The sequence below is a fragment of the Astatotilapia calliptera genome, chromosome 9 (assembly GCF_964374335.1).
Source record: "Astatotilapia calliptera chromosome 9, fAstCal68.1, whole genome shotgun sequence".
Lineage (NCBI taxonomy): Eukaryota > Metazoa > Chordata > Actinopteri > Cichliformes > Cichlidae > Astatotilapia > Astatotilapia calliptera.
Genome location: NC_137430.1, coordinates 32,894,361 through 32,910,908, shown reverse-complemented (window position 1 = coordinate 32,910,908; position 16,548 = coordinate 32,894,361). Strand labels below are relative to the sequence as shown.

The 16,548-nt window shown below is 43.1% G+C and overlaps 2 protein-coding genes across 2 annotated transcripts in view; one reads left to right on the top strand and one right to left on the bottom strand.

The window, feature by feature from the left end:
• Nucleotides 1-16,548, bottom strand: part of LOC113029618 (uncharacterized) — a 430,622-nt gene that overhangs the window by 319,152 nt on the left and 94,922 nt on the right. The window lies entirely within an intron of this gene.
• Nucleotides 1-16,548, top strand: part of LOC113029605 (sodium channel protein type 5 subunit alpha-like) — a 105,546-nt gene that overhangs the window by 38,396 nt on the left and 50,602 nt on the right. The window contains exons 10-12 of the mRNA XM_080306823.1: nt 11,927-12,067; nt 12,154-12,274; nt 13,713-13,900. Of these exons, the coding sequence (XP_080162949.1) occupies nt 11,927-12,067; nt 12,154-12,274; nt 13,713-13,900 (450 nt within the window). The remainder of the gene's footprint in view (nt 1-11,926; nt 12,068-12,153; nt 12,275-13,712; nt 13,901-16,548) is intronic.

The window sequence follows — 16,548 nt, the reverse complement described above, 5'->3', positions numbered from 1 at the left end:
TAATTTCCGTTTTTATCATTTTCATTTGTTCCCTGGGCTCCTCGTTCTGTCCCTCCTCTTCCTTGTCTAGTCTTCACAGCCTGTAATATACTCTGTAGTGGATTCTCATATTCACCAGTCAGTGGATCATGAAATGTGTGTGCGCGCAGCAATAATAGAGTCTCACTCATCTATTTAGCTTAATGGTCTCATGGATATTTAATAATGAGCTTGATAGGCCAGACAGCTCACACACACACACACACGCACACACACACACGCACACACACACACACACACACACACGCAGACAAGCATGCCGTCAACAGCCTCTTATTCCGTCCTCAGTGACAGGAATTGTATCTCCTCCTACAGAGGGATATGCTGACCTGAGTGAATGAATGCGTGTGTGTGTGTGTGTGTGTGTGTGTGTGTGTGTGTGTGTGTGTGTGTGTGTGTGTGTGTGTGTGTGTGTGTGTGTGTGTGTGAACCTTTGCTATTCATGTGATTTATCCTTTTAGAAATGGCCCCATTGTGCACACCTCAGCGTGCTTAGGTGTGCACATGCCTTGCATGCGTTCACGTGTTTGTATGTGTGCATGACTTTTTTTTTTTGGTGGTGGTGGTTATAGGATGTCACGTTGTCAGACCTCATAACAGGCAGTGAGGAAGGAGGAAACAAGTGAAAGCATGTCCAAATACTGTAAACAGACAGGAAGGAAAGCAGGAAGGGTAATTCAAGTTAAGGTAACTCGAGGTGATGCCAAAAGGAATAAAGAGGTGGTAACAGAGACAGAGAGAGAAAAGATCAAAGGAAAGGACAAGAGGGAGATGCCATTAAAGAAAAGCAAGAGAAGATAAGGAAGGAGCAATGGGAAGAAAATAGGGAAGGAAGAAGGAAAAGGGGAGGAGAAAAGAATAAAAGGGAAGGAGGACAAAAAGTGGGAAAGGATAGGAGCAAGAAGAGGAACTCACAAAGTGAAAGAAGTGAGAAAAACTCAAGAAAAGAAGTTGTCAGTAGAACAAACAAGAAACAAATTCAAAGAATAAAAACAGAGTTAAAGGATTATTGCAGAAGGATGAGGAGAAAAGGTAAGGGGTAATAGAGACGTAAGAACCTGAGGAAAAAAGTGATAAAACTGATACAGTACAGGAAAGAAGGAGAAAAGTTGAGGAGGAAGAAAATGAAGAGGGAAGAAATGCAATAAAAGAAAGAAGAGGAGAATTTAGAAGCACAGGGTAAAAGAAAGGAACAAGAAAAGTAGTCTCATATGTAAAGACAGGAAAAGGGAGGAAATGGTACAAGGAAACTGAGGGTATAAAAGGAAGAAAATAGGTACTAGAGAAAAGAAAAGATGAAAAGAAAAACAGAAAGGAAGAGAAGAAGACAAAGGGAGAGTACGAGAATAAAAGAAATGAAGGAGGAAGAGAAAAGGTGAGGAAGGAAAAGGAAAACATTTTGGCAAGAGAACTAAAGAGGGAAAAGTAGTGGAAAAACTAAACAAGGAAGAAGGAAATGGTAAATGGTGAGAGGGAGAGAGCAGAAGAGGAAAGAAGAGAGGAAAATAAATCTGACACAGTTTCAAGAAAGAAATCGGAAAAAGCAAGAACAAGGCACAGAGGGAAGAAATTAAGCTTCCTGCTTCCTGTTTAAATAAAAGGAAATAAGGAGCAAAAGTAAACAGAAGAAGGAAAAGATGGAAAAAGTAAAAATGAACAGCGAGATGGAGGGGTACGAAGAACCAGAAAGGAAAAAGAGGAAGTAATAGAAGGAAAATGAAAACAAAAGGAACGAGAAAAGGTAAGAAGGAAAAGGAAGAAGTATGATAAGAAAGGAAGGAAGGAGGAAATAAAGAGATGGAATTAAAATGAAAGGGAGGAATTTAAAAGATGGAAAGACCAAAAGGGGGAAACACAGAAGGAGAACGAAGAGTGGAAGAAAAGTGAAAAGTGCAAAATAAAACACGAAGCGAAGCAGGAAAGGGAAAAATGAGGAGGAAGTAAGGAAAAAGAAGAAATACAAAAAAAGGAAGTTTCACTTTAACGACTCAGAGTTTTGTCACGGAAACAGTTGGCGGGCAAGATGTGAGACATGGTTGCCGTGACACTGAACCTCACGATGTTACTCTAACACCCAGAAGGCACCGGGGCAGGAGAGAGGACCAGCTGTTCGCAGACCGACAGTATTGCACATGAGCACACAGATGACGCGTTACTGTAAGAGCTGATTCTGATTTTAATTAAAAACAGAATGCACACACACACACACCTAATGATGTGTGTTGTTATTTACATTTGTTTAGCCAATCATATAGTGTGTGTGTGTGTGTGTGTGTGTGTGTGTGTGTGTGTGTGTGTGTGTGTGTGTGTGTGTGTGTGTGTGTGCGCACACTCAGTGACGGCAGAAGGCCCACATCCTTCTGTCAAGATCTTGTTGGCAAAGCGAACCAAACTCTCAACACAGCCTCACACCAAATAGCCTTTAAGAACAGGACAGATCAGGGGTGGGCAGTCTCAGTCCACGAGGGCCGGTGTCCCTGCAGGTTTTAGATGTGGCCTCGAACCAACACAGCTGATTTAAATGGCTAAATTAGCTCCTCAACCGCTGTATTCCAATTCAGCGTCTGCAGCTTTAAAGGCCGCATTTTAAGGCCGATTACGTCACAGTGACACGACAAAGGCTGTCCCAATTTGAAGGCTGCTCGAAATGCGGCCCTCAAATGCGTCCTTCGTGGCCCAACATATCCCAGAATGCATAGCGTGGCGCTGGGTGTGGATAATTGTGCCGAAAAAAAACGGCGGATGAGGGGCCCCCGAAGAGTAAACTTTAAGTACTGAATATTATGTCACTTATTTATGTGCAAATGTTTAATAACGAAGAACATTAAACATTACTGTTGGTCACATGTCGACAAAGTTATGTGACATTAGTGACGTTTGTACTAACTTGGTTTTAAAGCCTTTACTTTAAATATACGCCGTTCAATAGCTGAGCTTAATCTTACAGAGATTGATCAAAGCTCATGTAGAAACAAACAAACAAACAAAAGATTTTCTCCTTCATTTCTGTCAAACAAAGCTGTATGACACGTTTCCAGTGGTTAGTATCATGGTTGCTAGGCAACCTGGGCAGCGCGACGGAGGCTAGACCGTCCCATTTCACAAGCCTCGCACTTCCGGCCTTAGTGGTCTTTGAGTACGCGGCCCTTGAGGATCGTTGAGGCTGCAGACCCTGAATTGGGAAACAGCCAACATGTCCTGAAGTTCTCCAGAGGCCTGGTAACAAACTCATCATGTGATTCAGGTGGGTTGACCCAGGGTGAGACCTAAAACCTGCAGGACACCAGCCCTCGTGGACTGAGACTGCCCACCCCTGGGATAGATAGTTTGTCATTAAAGGTAAATGTGAAGTTGATTAAAGTTGTAAATCACTGGATTATCCTAATAGAGTAATGGATTCATTCATGTAGATCTCTGTCCTGATGTTCTTCAGAAACAGTTTCTGAGCTGCCTTTGTTCCTGGGCTTTTATTCTGAAAAGTGTTTCCTGCTACTTCCTGCAGACTGTGTTCCTGAACTGTGTGTGTCTGTGTGTGTGCAGCTGCACAGAGGGAACCAGATGTTTCTTTGCTTTTTCTCTTTATGACAAATGAGCGGCTGAATGTGTTTTCCTGAGCCAGCACTTGAGCAGCAGCACACCTGCCTCTGCGCTCCTCCTCCTCCACCTTCTCCTCCTCTTCTTCTCCTGTTTTTTTTCCACTTCTTTTCCTCTCCGTTCATTTATACATGTACATTCACTTTTATCATTGTCATTTTTAGCAGGGCCTCCAAAGCTGCTCAAACAGCACAAATCAGCAGTTTGAATTGTCTGACCGATTAATTACATATATGCTGGATGGATTATTCTTAGTAGAAGAAACATCTGGTGGTGGTCTTATATGAGGCGCTTCAGGTCAAAGCAGAAACAACACACGTGCGGAGGAAAATAAATGGTGGGATGCATCAACTCTGTTACATTAAATGTATATTTTTCTAAGACGAGTTTTATTATAAGTTAAAAATAAAACAACAGGATTCAGAACACAATGAAAAAGTGGACAATTATGGAAACCAGGACACGTTGGGCTTGTATTAATCAGTCCAGTGGAGATAAAGAATATTAACTCTTAGCACTAACAATCTTTTTATTTCCTCTGTGTCCGGAACATGGAGTTTATAATGATAAACCCCAAAAGCGCTACTTTTTGTGTAAAATGATTAAATGTCCATGCTGTAAACACTGAGAGGCTCGCAAACTGCATCCTCTCAGTGTCCAATACTGATGTTTAAACCCAGTGGATCGCACAGAACTATGAGCCTTATGATGGACTGAGAACCTGTCCAACCTCTCGTCCTGTGACAGCTGTGACAGGCTTGCCTCCTAACAGCACTCTACCCCTGACACCCCCACAGAGAGCACAGCTATCCTATTAAACAACCGTACAAACACCTGGTTGGATAATTATGACTGAACTGTTTTTGTTTGTTCATAGTTGTCCTAAAACATCTCCAGTACGTGATACCTAAGAGACAAACCCAGGGCAGAAAACCCAACACATCAGTTTCAGTTGCACATTTAGAACCACGTATGTGATTACTGACATGTGTAAAATAGGTTCCATCAGCAGCATGGATGCATGGATGATAGATGGACATATAATATGCTGTTCATCCAAGGGAGACATATAGGGCACTTGTGAAAGTTGCTTTGTATGTAAAACATTATATTCACCCATATATTATAAAATTTACTGCAAGCTTTTGTGTTTATTACTTTATTAATTACAACCTTTTGAAATTGGGTCATTTCTTTTGATTTCTCATTGGTTTCCTTAAAAAAATAAGCAATAACTACTAAGATCAGTAGTTATTACCACAGAAACACTGAAAGAGCTGAACTTAATTTTAAGGTAAATGTTGAGGACCGAGTTGAAAAACAGGAGGAGTCTCAGGAATTATTAGAAAAACATGGTTTTCATTTATTTAACCCCCTAAAATCATATTTACAAAAGTAATAAATGTTGAGCTCATAAAAGACGTCAAATAAACAAAACTTAACAAACCAAATGAGTGCCCAAACACACATAACTGACCCACACATGAAATGACGCACAAGGGTCATACAATGGCTGAGCAGACCACTATGACACACGAGGGGTAACTAAACAAAACACAATTGTAAACAACAAACAATGCAGTATACTCTGGTTTGTTAATAAACTAAACACCAAAGAAGAAAATCAAAATCATTAAACACTAAACGCAAATATTTAATTAAATACAAATACTTTGTTTTTAAATGAAAGAAGACACACATTGTCCCTTTCAGCAGGAAGTGGTGGTGCGGTCCAATTATCCCTCTTTGTATTTAATGGCTTTAAACCTTGTCTGGCAACTCCCCGGGATCATCACGTTCCCATAGCTTCAGGTTGGGAGTATTAATCTGAAACACACTGAGTCTTATTCTGAATGCAAAATCCTCAAAACGCTCCAACCACAGATTGTGGGAAATGACAGACGGCACGTCCTCCTGTGGAAATGTGACCCTAACATGTCTTTTAATGATCAGTCTGAGGCTCCAGCGTTTCTGTTAGTGATTCTAAACCGTTTTAGTACAGCGTTCATATACTTTAGTTCACATCTCGCAGCCTTCTGCTTCTGTATTTGTACATTTTAGGTGTCCCTGTAACTCAGTTTGTCCTCCCTGTGTTCAAACATTATATAAAACAATATTACAGGCTAAGAGATAACCTCGTCCTCTCCTCGCCCGCTCTCTTTCTCTCCTCTTCCCTCTCTCACCCTTCTCTCTCGTTCTTCATCTCTCACGTTGCAAACGTTTTTTCCCAGGGGGCTTTGCTCACAGGGGTTTGTTGTGACGAGGAGAAGCACCAAAAGCAGATCGTGTTACCTGCCCATTCATCACCACCACCTCCCCCATGTGTGCGTGAGTGTGTGTGTGTGTGTTTGTTGCTCATGAAATTATCCAGGACAGCAGCAGCTGATTCTTGGGCTCTCCTCGACTACCCGAGATGAACTTCACTCAGAGCTGAGCGCTCCTGTATGCACAGTCGGTCTTTAATGATGAAAGTATTCAGCGAGTCAGCGACAGCGACCGTGATGAATGACGGGACTCTGTAGATCTGAGCGAGATGCTCGCTTTATTTCACAACAAACAACATCCAGCACATGCAAACTTCATCCGTGTCTCTGAAACGGACCCAAAAGCAGACACCAGAGAGACGAAGCTTTAACCAAAAGTCAGCAGTTTATTAGCCGAAGTCCAAAACAGAAAAACAAGGCAAGACTGAACTGGGATAAACTAAACTCAACATGAAAACACTGACGTGACGTGAATCTGAACAGGCACCTGTAAAAACTATGACTCAAAACATGAATAGAGACCTAAACAGACGCGTGAAAACAATCCAGAAAATATACTGTGACACGACACAAGACAAGCAGACGGACCAACACTGAGCAGAGAACGACAGAGGGCTTAAATACACAGAAGGGTAACGGGGGAAATGGAAACACCTGGGGAAACACAGCTGACACAAATAATCATGACACCACAGGGAAAAGTACACTAAGCACAAAGAGCATAGAAACAAGACTTTCAAAATAAAACAGGAAATGTGAAGAGACATGAACTGGGACACGCAAACTTGACACGAGATAGAGGGAGTGACAGAGGAACACAAGGGGAACCTACACAGAAGCATAGAAAAAACAAACCAGCAAACCAAACTTAAGAACAGCACATGATTTTAACATAAGAGCATAACACAAAATCACACAAACGCCGGCTCACAGACCCAGCCCCTGACACATTGTGAATGATTAAAGATTGATCATTGTGTGCATCTCTAGGTCTTCCATAGCTCGTCTCCACTTAGTTCAAAGCTGCTAACCAAAACTAGCCGATGCTCACATATTACACCTATCCTTGCATCCCTTCACTGACTTCCAGTGAAATTCAGAATCCACTGTTACTAACACAAAAAGCTGTACGTGGACACGTTCCTGCCTTATCAACGCAGCCGGCTCTCCGATCGAACCCTTCTAACGGTCCCTCGCTCTGATCTTAAAACCAGAGGCGATCGTGCTTTTGAGGTTGGAGCGCCCAAACTGTGGAACAGCTTTCCTCAGTCAATGATCTCTGATTTTAAAATACGCAGCAGGCAAAATTTGCTGTAATTTGTTTGGGCAAGAAAGATGAAGCTAAACCTGCAGTTCCTCTGATGGCCGCTCGAGGCAGGCTTCGACAGTGAGTCAGATTCCCACAGAGTCTCATGTTAACATATCTGTCAAGCTTAGCTGATAACTCAGCACTCCACCCTTTCATCAACACAATGAAGTGTCTGAAACACCACCATGAAGGTAAAAACTGTGGCGTTTGAAACCAACAGGTGGCGTTACAGCCCATCGTTTGGGTTGTCTCTGATTTCGAGCTGGCAGTTTGACCCAAAATGTGCTTTTTGAAGTTTATCCAGGTTACCAGCATTTCTTTCGGTTCCTCTGCCTCGCAGACATCATGTTGGTGCACGCCTGTTATTGATCTCTTTTTAGTTCATGCCATGTGTAAAGTTGATTTGGTTGGTTGGCTTTAAACGCCTGTACAGACATTATGAGGACTCAATGATGGAAAAATAATGCAGAATAAAAAGCGCCACATTTGTACTTCTACGGCCTGTAACTCTCAATATATTCACGGCATGATTTTAAAACTTTTCATTAAATATACTAAAGTTACTGTATAAAAATATGAGTTAATTTCAGATTTGACTGACCGATGGACAAATTAACTGGACAGACTGGTTCCAAAGATGGCTGCTGACTTTCTTCTAGAAGGACTTAGCTTGGGTTGTCTCGCCAAGCAGCTACAGGCAAACCTGTCGTCTGTTCGTCTCCGCAGTCTCACTTTTTTGTGCTGGTCTTCACCAATGTATACAATATGTGTAGCTCATTTGCATGTAGACATCGAATCATGATGTGGGCAGAACTCGATCAGATGTTTTTCTTCCTCACAGATACATTTGCATCCAGCTCCACTGCTGTAAGATAATAGTTCTTATTAGTACATTATTAGATTTTATATTCATGAAGCACTCGCAAAAAGAGATACAAGGTGTGTTACATAAAAATGCAGCCACTGAAAGCACAGACAGACCCAATAAAATCGATACAAACTATGTTTGTAATTTGAAGAAGTGATGTTCTGCCTCGTTCACCTGCACAGAAACTTTAGAATGGATTTAAACCAGCATCACCAACATAATGAAGCAGACAGTTAATGGAGTAGAGATCAGTGCGGCTTTATCAGTGCGGCTTTTTGAAGTGAAATAAAGTGAAAGTAAAGCAGACGCAGCAACAGTGAGAAGAATATTACCTGAACTTTGAAAAGAGGTCAAATTAGTCTCACATCCAATCAGAAATACATGGAAATAAATAACAAAATCTTTCTGCCGCCCGTGTGCTCGACCAGTGGCTCAGCTGTGCCTTTAACTTTCTGTGTGTGTGTGTGTGTGTGTGTGTGTGTGTGTGTGTGTGTGTGTGTGTGTGTGTGTGAGAGAGTGAGAGTGCGTGGATGGTTGGCCCAATCCCCAGGCTAATTGCTACGATCCGTTTAACGAGTTAAACGAGGTGAATTTGGGGGGATCAGGTGGTCCAGAAATTGACACGCGCTCCCACACACAGATGGCTCACGCTGTCACCAAGCATAAACACATCCACGGCTGATGCACGGACACACTTATAAACCTTCTCCCTCTTTCACTGTATCCACCTCACACACTTCCTCATCATAATACATGCAGCTGTTTCACGGAGGGTTTTCCCTCTCACAGCAGCAGGGCTTTAGTCCAGTTTGACTGTCCTGCTGGAACCAAGCGGACACCTGTCACATTAGATTAAGTCAACATGGCTCCACATTTCTGGTCTCTGGCCTGAATCGTGTTTTATTTATGCAGGTTAGAAGTTTCGTATGATACTTGTGTTTTGTTTTAGGAACTTTTTTAATTCAAAATAGGAAATTGAGCACCGAGTACAGGATTTCCAGATGTTAGTCTGTGTGTTACAGCTTCTGGTCCAAATCCTGACTGATAGAGAGCAACTCATACCTTGGATCTTCTTTGTTTACTATTCCTGATAATTTATTAAATCTTATCAATCAAAAAATCTATTATAGCCGAATGAATCAATATTAAATTACTCAGCTGCAAACAGCTGACAGAGACAGTTAGTGGGCAGCTGGTGAACCATAGAGTGGAGTATTCACGAGCTAAAGAGCCAGATATTTATTTTAAATGTTGGTAGAGACCAAGAGCAGATATATACTGTTGAGACAAGCGTAGCTGGAAAAGGACGGGGGTGTTACGCTAAACTTCTGGGTGTGCAGTAGGTGTAGGAGGTTGTTTCCTCACTTTTAACGGCGATATTACTGCCCCCAGGTGGCCAAAACTATACTTAAACATAATTAAGGTTGGGCATATTTTGACCTATAAACAGGCTTAAATGAATAAACTGATAAAACAGACTTCTGTCAGCAATCTCCTATCGACTGTTGGAAAGCAGCAAGGTCACTGGTTGACCTGTCAAGGTATGTTGCCATGTTAACCAATCAGCTGCATTGATCTATTGGTGTTTGAGTCAAGGGCACAGCCAATCAAATTCCAGCAACCTGGGCCGGTGAAACTGGGATTGTAACAGCAGAACGCTGATCAGTACTATAAACAACAGCACACACACCGCCACCACCAGCTGGGATCAATGCACACACACACACACACACACACACACACACACACACACACACACACACACACACACACTGTAACCTAGGTAATTAAAAATTTCAGTTTAAAGTAAAATAATACTTTTTAGTCACAGCCCTTAAATAATATAATTGGAGAGTTCACAAACCTGCACAAAGCAGACTGAAAACTTTCTCAAGAAAAAAAATGGACAAATAAATAAATATAAATGACCGAGGATTTATTAATTGGGGGAGAAGTCCTGACAACATGACTGCATGCGCTGCATCATGTCCTCACAACACGAGTAATGCATGCCTGCACACACATATCAGAGTTCTGCTTCCTGGTGTCAGATATTGACCCACTGGCCCGGTTTCCTCTTACACAACCAGAAACTGGAAAGCTGCCGGATCCAGTTGAGTCGTTACATAAACACAACCAGCTGCGGGACGTCCAGCCTGCGGGGTGTGTGCGCTGCTTGATTCATCAATAGCTGTGAATGAGACGATAGATGGGCCGAGGCAGAAATGGACGGCGAGATAATTATTATGAGCTGGACTGGACCAGGATGACCTGAGGACACAGGGCCCATACCCAGGCTGACATCGGAAATATTTTTAACAGGAAGTAGCAGGGCCTCAGCATCGTTGTTTGACATACAGGGATTCTCGTTTAGAGTTTAGGATGCAGGGTAGATTTTAAAACCTTCTGTGATTCTTTTTCACTTCGTTTTTGGGTTCATTCTCGATTCTTTGGTTAGGGTTGGGGTTTGGCGTTAGATCTGTAACTCAACATATGTTAAAAGACAAATTTGTTCCATCTGCGAGAACTTCTCCAACATGTCTTTGGTTGACTATGACGATAACCCTTTGCTATTGGAGAAAATTTGCTCAGATGGTCTCATAAACCATAAAAATACATTTAATACATTTTCCTTCATTTGACTGAAATTGGGTCTCCCTTCTACCCAACAATGTTTTCCAGTTATTTCTGGGTAATCCCACGCTTGACAAGATATGTAATCTCTATGGAGAGTACTCCGGGGTCTCTTCCCAGTTGGATGCACCCCAAAAAACTCCAAGGGGGCGGGCATCCAGGACCGTTATGATCTAAAGCACCTCATCGGGCTCTTTATCAACACAAAGGAGCAGCGAGTCCTCATCTTACATCTGAAGATAAACCCTTTATAACTTTTCCAGCTTCACACTTTGCACACTTTGATCTGGTAGGCTGTTCTGTTAGACAGACCCGTGCTGCCGGTTGTGGTGCTCATGGTGTCATTTATGTTACAAGCATAGCAAGGCCTGCCGAAGTGCCTCTGAGCATGAAACAAACCCACCTGTCTGCTGCTGTGAGGTCTGCTGGCTGAAATCAGACAGATGCAGGAAGCTGCTACCTGAGCCACCTGACCTGTCACCACACACACACACACACACACACACACACACAGAGTTGTGGTTAAAGAGAAGCAATCTGGCTAAGAGCAGCACTCCGGCTTGGTGATCAGTTACTAAGAGCCTCAGGCATTATTCAGCACACACTGAGCAATCAACCTTCTGTGGACACTGTGACGCCACACAGGCTGTGTGTGTGTGCGAGTGTGTAAGTGTGTGTGTTTAATGAGTTAACTAAAGAATAAAGGATGAGAGAATGGAAGCAACTGGGAACATCTGGGTGACAGGGAGGGTTAATGGCTCCTGACAACCTTGAAGATCTTCACACATTCATGGTCTCCAGAGGATAAATTGTAAAAATGGATTAAAACTTATTTATGTCGAAGTACCTGAAATATTAATGAGCTTCCCCTGAGACTCAGCTGGATTTGTGCCATGCTCTGTCTTTGTTAGCTTTAGAGGTCAGTGCAGACAGCAGCGAGGACGCAGATTTAGCCTCTGGGGAGAAACCCTGGTGTTTCGGTGCTTACTGGCGAAGTCAGCAAATATCCATCAGTGCTAACTAATGAAGATCATTTTTGAAAAAAGAAAGCCTGAAAAGTTTTCTCAACGCTCACACCGCACCCACAGTTCAGTTCAGCAAACCGTGACGTCAAAGAGAAGGAGAGGCGAGAGTCCTGATGCACGTTTGAATCTTGTCTTACAAACTGAATTTCTAAACTCAGCGTCTCTCCCTCGCTGTCTTTCTCTGTGTCTCCAGCTGTTGAACCTCTTCCTGGCTCTGCTCCTCAGCAGTTTCAGCTCTGACAACCTCTCGGCTCCAGACGACGACGGGGAGATGAACAACCTGCATATCGCTATTCACAGGATCACCCGGGGCCTGGCCTGGTGCCGCAGACAGGTACCCGTCTGTGCGTCACTTTGTAAACTACCACAGAGCTCGTTCTGTCTCACACTGTGTTTTCCTTCATGTTGTCTGTGGTTCAGGTGGTGGATTTTTTTAATGGGAACCTGAAGCGTCGTCGTCAGAAGCGAAAGGAGGCCAAAGCCATGATGAAGCTGAAACGCCTCAGTACCATCCACACGGAGGCCAACGGTGCTGTCATAGGTGACATACCTCAGAGATTATTTCTGTCGCACACTAACACAGATCGGATGTACTCGTCCTCTCGTGTTACCTTTGTTAGAATTCACAATGACCTCCTCATCTGGCTAATTTCCACCTTTCAGTAACCAGCCTTGGACTGCTGTCATGCAGCTGCGGCTGTTTCTCAGTTTAATGCATGTAAGGCACTGTGACATCTGAGATTTAAGAGTAAAAATATCTGGTATTTATAAGCTGCCGATCCATAAAAGATATAAACACATTAATTTGCCATTTGATGGTTGTGTGCCAAGCATCTTCTTGGGTGAGAGCCACTCAAAGCCGACCAGCTTTGTTTCCAGGAAGTTCCTGCCCTCAGCCAAGAAGCAGTCACACATAAACAGCAATCAGCCGTGTGAAGCAGTTAAACAACAAACATCTTTTCAAAAAGTCTTTGTACATAATTAACAAATGAGATTAAGCTGCTAAATCAATTTCTTTAAATAAGATTTTCATCAAAGGTCACCGTCAACTATTATTGACAGGTGTGTCTCTTAAAATTAAACCAAAAACATGAAACTTCCAGGTCTGATGGCAAAAGTGAATGTTTTTAATGAGCTGAAGAGAAGTTTCCATGAAGTAGTTTAGTTCCCTCCCAAATAAATCAGTCTGTTAGAGGAGCAGCAGAAGTCTGATTGTGCAGAAGTCTCTGAAAAAATGGCCACAGACCCCAGGAAGGACTTTCCTGATGTGGATATGGTCTCAGTCACTACGCTGAAGTCTTATCTGGTAAAATATGATGGGATTTTTAGTAAATTAAGCTTCCATGCATGTGGCATTCATGCAGTTCCATCTTTGAAATGCATTTAAGACTTAACTTGATCTATTTAAAGCAGCGGTCCCCAACCTTGTTTGTGCCATGGACCGGTTTATGCCCGACAATACTTTCACAGACCGGCCTTTAAGGTGTGCCGGATAAATCCGACAAAATAAAACCAGTACCGGTACCAAAAAAATGAAGATTTATTCATAACACACGGAAAAAGACCCAGTGAAACTGAGATAACGATAAAAACGTTAAAAGCCCTGATAACCATGAATTTCACACCCGAGACTCAACTCTCGCGGCCCGGTACTAAACGACCGGTACTGGTTTGTGGCCCGGGGGTTGGGGATGGCTCCGACAGTCTCGGTCGTTGTGTCCTTGGGCAAGTAACTTGGTGGAAGCAGACCCTCTAATATGTAGACATGAAGTTCATTTTATTGAACTTCTTAGAGAGATCTTCTAAGTCTTAGACTGTTACGCGGCCCCGCTGTCTGACCATCTACGGCCTTGAGTTTGGATTTTCTAAACTGTTTAGAAATCAACTTTCATAAAAAATCAAATAAAACAAATCCTGCAGAAAGGTAGGGATAAAAATATTTCCATTAGTTCATCCATCCATCTTTTTCTTCATCCCAGGGCGTCACGTGGAGAAGTACGTGGTGCCGGAGGATGACAGCTACATGACGAATCCCAACCTGACCATCAGCGTCCCCATCGCCCCCGGAGAGTCGGACGTAGAGTTCCCAGAGGAGGAAGAGGATGGGGAGGGAGAGGAGGAGCAGACTGAGGGTTCTGAGGAAGAAGAGGAGGAGGAGAGGGAGGAGGTAGGGAGGAGAACTGACTCTGTGCTGAGCCAACTGAGGTTTTCTGGTTCACACACACACACACACACACACACACACACACACACACACACACACACACCTGTGTGTGACGTAAGAAGCTCAGGTGTGAGGATGAGTCAGCTGCTGTTCCCCCCCGAGGTTACCTTCTAACAACTGGCTGTCTGTCGGCTGGTCTGTCTTCAGGTCAGTTCATTAACCCTTACAGGTGCACCGCTGTCTACCACTCAACACTTACAGCTCATCTTAAAAAGCCAGACTTACATACTTAAGTAAATGCACAACAACATATATTTAACTAATATTCTTTTCCATGCATTTCATTGTTTTTTTTATCCGAAGGACGCTGATTCAGCTGAATTTGACCCATCTGTGCTGTAACAAGCTTCAGCTGGTTTTTAACTGGTGCTCGTGGAAATGATGTTGTGTTACTGTAACTGTTTCACTGGTGCCAAGTCTGTAAATTTACAGTTTTCTAATGTCCAGCAGGGGGCGACTTCTGTGCTTAGAAAATGAAGTCTTGCTGTGTAAAAGTTGGTGGTAAAAACACACAAATTCTGACTTCAGTGAACACTCATGTTTATGGTTTAAAGATTTATTCAACACATCACGATATTTATCTTGTATGTCATGGTCCCCGATTATGCTGGGCTTACACTGTGCGATTTTTTCAGTCGCGCGATTCAGCTCCTACTCAAACTGTACGATTTACTCGCAGGGGTTAGAAGTTCATAGGTCACGATGCAGGGTCTCACACTATACGGCCCGATGCTCTGATGCGACCTGAGTGCTCACACTGTGGGTCCATAACATGAAGGTTATAACAGAAAATCTGTCGCTCGCGCTCTCTCTGTGTCTTTCACTCACACAGACACGCCACCACCATCAACTTTGCTAAATTTCTAATGAAAAACGTTGATCAGGCAGCTGTGATTGAGCAGCATGTAGATCCAACTATTTTCACGGTTGTTGTGGTCGTGATAATTTTGTGAGGCCACATCGAAAAGGCTCGGATGAGCTTTCCAAAGTTCTACAAGTTGTGCCTCCATCGCTTGTGTCCAGATCACACGCTGCACTGCTGTGCTGCGCCGTCTTTTTCGCTGACATTTGTGTTTGCACGTGCGCAGTGTGACAAACTGCGGTGACACCCTCACGACCAAGCGATTGATGATCGGGAGCTGGTCGTGAGGTGTCAATCGCTTCTCGTTACCCCACGTATACTACACGATGCACGACGCACGATGAAGGCCAAAATCGGGCCGATCGCCAAAACGGTCGCACGACTCAAAAATCGGCTCAAAATGGGCCAAAAATCGCACAGTGTGAGCCCAGCATTAGGGTCAGAAAGGAGCGTAAAGCAGGGAATGATTTACAGTGCGATGTACAAGTTGCGTACGGACAGCGCCCTCTTTTGAGCCATCCCAAGATATTTATCGTACTAAAATGATTTTTTTTAAAACATCAAGAGGCAAACAGCAAGAACTGCTCACCTAGCGCACCAAACTGGGACTTCAGGAAACAGTGGTCATCTTTTATTTACAGTTTATGGCTCAGACCCCTCCTACTGGGAAAAATGTGTAACTGCAAATATGACTACAAGTAATATAATAACAACAGTCGCTTAAAACACCTGTGCTGATTAAAGTTAAGTAGACAAAGCCACACACAAAAGTATGAGTTATCCTTTCTTTCTCCTTATGAAGTGAAACATTTGTACTTTGTGCAAAACTTTACCTTTTCCCGTCTTTCAGGTAGAGCGCTGCACAAAAGCCTGGCGTAACATCCTGAGTCACGTGAAACGATTATTAGAAGAAATATTCACAGTTACTTAAAAGTATTCCATTATAAGTTACACAGAAAAAAGCAGAAGCACTGACCAGGCAGCAGATTTATTGGATTATTAAAACTTAAAGTGCTAAAGTGTTTCCAGAGGAAATGTGAATTTACTTGATGAAACACTAATAAAAAGGTTGTAAGCTTTGATCAGTGCTGCTGCCTCCAGTCAATAACGTGCGTAATGATTGATCTGAGCATGTGCAGACCATTTTTACCACGGCTCATGTGCTGCTTTCATGTGTTGTTTTCATCTTCTAATTATCCCGTGCAGGCTCGATGTCACTTTTCAGCTCGACTAATCTGTGCAGCGCGTCTGCGGCGGCTCAGCTGCTGGCAGCACGCTCAGCCCAGCAGCTGCCATCTCATCGTTTCTGCTGAGTAAAGCCGAGCGTCCTCCCAGTACGTTAGCATGCAGTGAAGACTTTACTGCTATTAGTTATAGGCAGTTTAATAAAAACGTGGCTGCAGTCCAAGAGCACTTTGGACGGCACATAAATCCCAGCTGACCTGGAACTCTCTGAGATTCCCAGTGAGGGCTGAAGCTCACGAGTCCCTATTGTTGAGTCACAACAGCTCAGAGCTTCAAATGCTCTAATAATCGAAATAAGTCAGGCAGGTGCGGCGCTGTTGGCTTATTAGGATTATTACTTTGAGCTCAGCTGTCCTTCAGCTTTACTCTGATGAACCGTATGCTCAGTACTGCATGTTACTCCTGTTTGTGTAAGTCATTACATTTGACTCTTCACCAGAGATGGGCAGTAACGCGTTACTTGTAACGCCTTACTGTAATCTGA